Here is a 6,173-nt window from a genome sequence, read left to right as displayed (position 1 = left end):
GCAGGTGAGGACGGGCTCACTGCGGCTCCCTTCGAAACGTGCGCGGCCCCGCCGCCATTGATTATGTCTCCAGCTCGAATGGTTTGTTCCTTACGTGGTTTTGATTCGTTTTCTTCTTCCATGACACGGCCTGCTAAAGCTGGAAGGTACTGCGCTCCCAGTACTTGCAGACACAGGAGAAGGCAACACACGATCACAGTGTGAAACAGGTACAACTGACAAACTGCCTTTTTGGGTTCTGTCCTTTGTTTCAGTATGCTATATGAAAATGAGAAATGCAGCTGAGTTGGATGAGTTTTGCACCTTAAGTTCTTTAAGTAACCATAACATGTTATATATAATTGTTTAAGTAACCATACTTAGGATATGTAGTGACAGGATGAGGGGGGTGGCTTCAACCTGAAAGTGGGTAGATTTAGATTAGACATTAGGCAGTTGTTCTTCCCTGTGAGGGTGCTGAGGCGCTGGCACAGGTTGCTCGGAAAACCTGTGGCTGCCCCATCCCTGGCAGTGTTCAAGGCCAGGTTGGATACAGGAGCGTGGAGCAACCTGCGCTAGTGGAAGGTGTCCCTGCCCGTGGCAGGGGTTTGAAACTACAGCAGCTTTAGGGTCTCTTCCAACCCAAACCAGTCTGTGATAACGTTTTTTAAGAAGCTGTGCTGTATGCCACTTTGACTTCTGTATATGGCTGTGTGAAGTTGTGGTTATGGAATTTTGACACCATTGAGTACAACATGTTATTTACTAGAATGTTAACTTCTTTCTTGTGATCTATGTTAAACTTGTTTTAAAGTGGAGATGGCAACCCAACTGTATGGTCAAACTGATATTTAATATTTTAATTACTTGAGCTACCTAAATACTATTTTTCAACTTTAAATGTTTGGGCTATGCTGTTTATGTCTGTATCTTTAAAATGATTTCTTTATTTTCTAATTTAAATATATTTTCTAAAAATTACTCTAATTAATCTGACTCAATTACTGTTAATATAGTATTCTTGCTCTTGAAGAACAGCTGCATGTTGGCCTAAAAAGATTGGAAGAGGAGGATGGCTATCAAAGTAGCAATGACAGGCAGAAAGTGTTTATTCAGCTCCTGCTTTTGCAGTGCGAAATTTTGGTCCATGGTAAATGAGCCTATAGTCTGATAAAACACTATTGTTGTTATTATTTTCCTCCATATTCTGCCCTTTGAGCTTACCTGTGGTACAGTAACTGTGCTTCAGCTAAATGTACCCAAAGTTGCTGCCAGTGGCCCTGGAAGCAGCCAAGGTATGGCAATGTGATGGACAAAGGCCAGGCAAAAAGGCAATGAATTCCTGTTCCATTTCTCTCCTGTGAGATATTTTTTGCCATAACTGCAGTGCCATGAAAAGTGAACATGGGTATACTGGTAAGTGCCACCGTGAGGAGAACAGGTGAAATAACATGAAGCATTAGGTTAGGGTTTTCATTTTCTTACCTTTTATGAAACTGTATTTGAAGTGCATTCGGGTGGCTGATCTTGACAATGTTATTTTTCTCTTTAAATCTTGTTTTTGCTTTGTTCTACTCAGAAACAAGAATCACATTTCACTGCAAAGGATTGGTGTGATGAAGCAGATGACTGGGGAGCCTGTGATGGAGCAGAAACTCATGCATATACCTCCCTTCAGCTGCTTGGCTTAAATGAAGCAGTGAGCAGCTCCTTGTCCAGAGAGGTGGAGTGTGCATCCCAGCTCCAACAGCTTTGCTTGTCTGAGGCTATGGATTCAGATTCCCTGAATACACATTCTCCAGTCAGTGAGGAAATGGTAATGGAAACATCTGGTTCAGCTCCTGTGTTCCAGCCCTTTTACATTAGTGTTGTGGATGAGGAAGACTACACTGGTTTCCTTGATACAGATCATGCAGATAGGCTATTGAAGGAGTATCAGCAGAGAGAGGGTGTTGATTTGGAGCAGCTGATGTCAGAAAGGTGAGAACAGGTCTGGATTTCATGCTGAAACTGAAGGGATTCCATAATTTCCTGTCTGATGACTGTAATCTAAACCTGACTCTTACTAAATCTGAATGCTTTTTGTTTGTTAGTGGCTGCTTCATGAACCATAGGCACATAGTAGTTTGCCAGAAGAATGGGACAGTGCACCCCATTGTGTCAAATTTTAAGTTACTCAGACATGCGTCTATTTCTGAGTGACTGAGCAGCTGGAATGTCCTTGGGCTCCAGACTGAGCAGTGGACTTGCCAATCTCTGAAACCAAAGTTGTATGGTTTAAACAATGTCTTACGCTAAATGGCATGAGTTTATACTGTGACGTTTGACTTTTTTCTTTCCAAAGCAGAAGTTTTTCTTACATTCCAATTGCATTTTTAAGATTTGAATTACTTGGGTAATTTGGCTAGAGACTGGGATGATGGTGAGACTCCCAAAGATTTTGTAAAGGTTGTTTGAGAAACAGTTTTTGAATGTAGTTACTGAAAACATTTCAGTATTAACTTAGGTGATCACAGCAAGCACTTGTATCTGGACCATTTCTCTTCTGATTATATAAATGTGTGGTGTGGGTTTTCCTGATTTGTGGACAACAATGAATTTTTTAGTAACTAAAGCTACTGCCAGTTGCAGAATCTGCATGGAACACTTTTTAGTGGTGGGATTCCTGTTGAATTTTGTTGACCTTGAATGAATCATAGAACTTTAATTGCATTTAATTCAAAATTTAAAAAGACAACATTGTAATTTGAAAACTAGAAAAACTTCTGAGAAGTTACTAAAAGAATGATTTTATTTTTTTTTTTAAGTAATAAGCAGGTATCGGGTGGATTTTCATCTCGTGGTAGTCTTAAACACTATTAGTAACTGTAAGCCACCAGAAACAGAAGAACTAGAAGCAAAATGTTCACTTGCAACCTTTAACAGGAATTACCTCTTAATTTAACGTGTATTTTTTCCTGTGCACCTAGTATAATTTAATGTGAATGTATAGTAACTATTGCTTATTTAAAGCATGCATGTTGTACTGAAAACCTCATTGGAAAATTTGTTTCTATTCTTGTTTTCTCAGTTTTAAAGGTGAAGGTGACAGTGAAAAATATGAGAAAAGTGAAGTCAAAAGCAGGGACCACACATTCCATAAATTTATGAAAAGAATATCTGTGTGTCCTGAACAGATTCTAAGGTATGTTGATCATGTGGTTGTAGCAGGGTATACAGATTGCACATGTGGAAAAATTAAGAGGGCTGTTACCGTTTATGTGTGGTGAGACTTCAATCCCTGGTTGGGCTTTTTTATGCAAAGTGTAAGTGAATGAGAAACAAATTAGGATCAAAGACCCTAGATCTGGCTGTGGGAGACTTTCTTCAACATAGAACCTGATGAGAACAGACCCAGACTGTCTTTGAAGACTCCCTGAAATCCACACATAGAGGTTTTCAAGAAGCATTTTGAAGGTGGAAGTATAACAGGCAGTGGTACGCTGTTGTGATAGGTTTCCAGGGCAATCTACCCCTCTGAAGTTTTGTAACGTTATTGTAATTGCTAATTGTTTCAGTCCCAGAGATGTCACTAAAGTAAGAAATTACCTGTTTTAAAGCCTGAATTCTTCTGCAGCTTAATGTGATTACCCAGAACCAAGTACAACTATCTGGTACCTTCTTGAGGAGGAAGTAAAGTCTGAGGGGCTGTTTATGTAGATAAGAAACATTAGAAACTTTAATATGTGTCAAAGATCTTACAGAAAATATACTAATGCAGAGTGCAAGTAACGTTTTCAGGCAAGTGGGGTTTTTTTCACAGGATCTATCACTTTTCAGTATTACGCTCTGAGTTTTCTGTTCTTCTAAAACATCACCTCTGGTGATCCCTATGACTGTCATTAGTCCCTTTCCCTTCATGGGTGCTGTGAGTATGCCTGTTACACCCCCATTGCTCCTGGGCTGCCAGATCTCTGTTGAGCTTCCAGCACAGTACAGAATCCTCTGCTTGGCATTTAGTGGAACCTATCTTTGATCTTAGTTTCCTGTTAGTTGTGGAGCTCTGGTAATTCTTATAAATAAAACATCAGGTCTGTGGCATAACTTAGAGTGGTTTTGAGACCTGTTCTGTGCTGAATATCTTTAATTGCCACTGGTTAGGATTTCATTTTTCAGGAAAGTATAGTTTGCTTAATTGAGCCAGGTACAGCACTTTCTGAAGGTGTCAGTTTAAAGCATTGTCTTCTTTAAATGAAGCTCTTGCTTAGAGACTTTCCAGCTGTTTACCTTCCAAGTATTTCCCCCTCCCCGTCTTTACTCTCTGTTTAATGACTCATCTGAAGCTTAGGCAACAATTCTGGCTCACAGCAGTGTTTTTTACTACGAGCAAGTTCAGAGGTTTCAGAGAATCCTGAATGCTCTTGCCAACACATAAGTTTTCCAATGAAATTTAGATTAAAAAAAAAATCTTTTTCCCCTTCTTCTCTTAGATATTCTAGGGGTGGCCAGCCTTTATTCATCACGTGTCCTCCAGCCGACTTTAACAGATGTATTCCGGCCTGCAGTAACTGTGGAAGCAACAGAATATTTGAATTTCAACTCATGCCAGCGCTGGTCAGCATGCTGCAGAGTGATTCAGGTGCTGACCTTTGACTTAGTTGAGTGAATACTAGAAACAGTCACCTTCTTGGTAAAGCTCATGAACTGCAATTTGGATTGTTTCTCACTAACCATGAGCACTGATGTGCTTCACATCAGATGGCAGCGGTCATCTTCATGTGTAGAATCCACTGTGTTTCCATTATAGATTTCACTAAGCAAAAGATTAACTCTGATTTACAGAGACTCTGTGATTGCAACTTCATTTGCTCACGAGTGAACTGTAATAACAGCAATGTAGATAAGTCCTGGCCTGGGGAGTAATTTGTCTGTATTGCCTCTTAAGTGAGGCCTTGGAAAATAATAAATACTGTCAGGTAAGATTGCAGACACGTGAGAAGCTCTTTGAAAATTCTGGGTCTGCTTGCTTTAAAATTTTTACAATTCGAAGACTGAATATGAAAAATACTTTCTGAATTGGCAAAGACTGAACTAAGCAATGAGCAGCAGCTCCCAGTGATACTATTTTTCATACCTTTACGTTACGTGCCTTTATTGCTTTGGTTTTAGATCTGTCAGTGGAATTTGGAACTGCTCTAGTTTACACGTGTGAGAGAAGCTGCTGGCCAACAGATCGCGAAACCCCTCTTGAAGAATTTATTTTTGTACAAGAAGACCCAGATCAGAGATTATTTAAATAAATTGTATTTCTCTGCGTAGATGGAAAGTCTGATGATTTGGGTTTGTTTTTTTTTTTACTACAGTAGTGTAATTATGCAAGAGAATTTTCCTCAGATGTGGTGAAAAATGAAATTGACGCCATTGTGCTTATTTCCATAATTAACTGATTGAACATGCCTCTAAAATGTGGTGGCAGAAAACTCACATACTCTGGTTACACATGGAAATTGAAGTGTAGAGGTGGTTTCCTGAATGTAGTTACGCTTAATGTTTGGGGAGGAGAGTAAAAGAGAAAGTATAGCTAACTGTAATGAGGCAGCCTGTTAACATTCATCAGCCAAACAGGATCCCGTTTTTAGAAAACATAAGCAGTGAAGAACTCAATGTAAGCTTGATTGAAAAAACCAAATCTGCTTTGTTTTGACCGCAGACTGTAAACTCTGGGTAGTGGCAGAGGGAGCCTTGCTACAGTCCTCCTATCATGAAGCTTTTCTGTAGGTTTTCCTGATGAGAGACAAGCTACATTTGAGTGGTGAAATGTGCTCTGACAGTCACGTTGATGTGGATAGTGAAGAGGTGGAGGTTTTTGTTGGAGCTTCTGTTCCCCTCTCGGGTACAATGATGGGGTAGGTACAGCACCTGCCTTGTTACCACAGTCTGGTCCTTGCAGGCTTATTGCACTGCTTTAGTTCAAAACAGCCTAAGGCCTTCAGTGGAGTTCCCTGTTAGTTAAGGCTTGAATTGCAGTATTTTAATTGACTTAACAGAGGAGTAATTTAAGTGTCTTTAAGTGCGAGTTTAGAAAGTGGGGGGGGGGCGGAGGCTAACATGATGGAATGTGTTTGAAAATCTTACGGAAGGAAAAGTGTTCACCGTGTCGGCTACAGGAGACAAGTCCCTCAGGCTGGGCTGGCAGACACAGATCTTGTGTTCGG

The 6,173-nt window shown here is 40.2% G+C and overlaps 1 protein-coding gene across 1 annotated transcript; it reads left to right on the top strand.

The window, feature by feature from the left end:
• The first annotated feature begins 1,383 nt into the window (after positions 1–1,383).
• PDCD2L (programmed cell death 2-like) lies at positions 1,384–5,284 on the top strand. The gene is made up of 5 exons (XM_010013454.1): positions 1,384–1,395; positions 1,559–1,959; positions 3,050–3,163; positions 4,449–4,597; positions 5,128–5,284. The coding sequence occupies exons 1-5, from the start codon at positions 1,384–1,386 to the stop codon at positions 5,256–5,258; spliced, it is 807 nt and encodes a 268-aa protein (XP_010011756.1). The 3' UTR covers positions 5,259–5,284.
• The last annotated feature ends 889 nt before the right edge of the window (positions 5,285–6,173 follow it).

The sequence above is a fragment of the Nestor notabilis genome, unplaced genomic scaffold, assembly GCF_000696875.1.
Source record: "Nestor notabilis isolate BGI_N333 unplaced genomic scaffold, ASM69687v1 scaffold20734, whole genome shotgun sequence".
Lineage (NCBI taxonomy): Eukaryota > Metazoa > Chordata > Aves > Psittaciformes > Psittacidae > Nestor > Nestor notabilis.
This window is presented reverse-complemented; position numbering and strand designations above follow the sequence as displayed.

Excerpts from the sequence above, each read along its gene's own strand:
- PDCD2L (XM_010013454.1), top strand. Across the intron at positions 1,960-3,049 it reads GAGCAGCTGATGTCAGAAAG|TTTTAAAGGTGAAGGTGACA; the intron begins GTGAGAACAGGT and ends TTGTTTTCTCAG. Across the intron at positions 3,164-4,448 it reads TGTCCTGAACAGATTCTAAG|ATATTCTAGGGGTGGCCAGC; the intron begins GTATGTTGATCA and ends TTCTTCTCTTAG.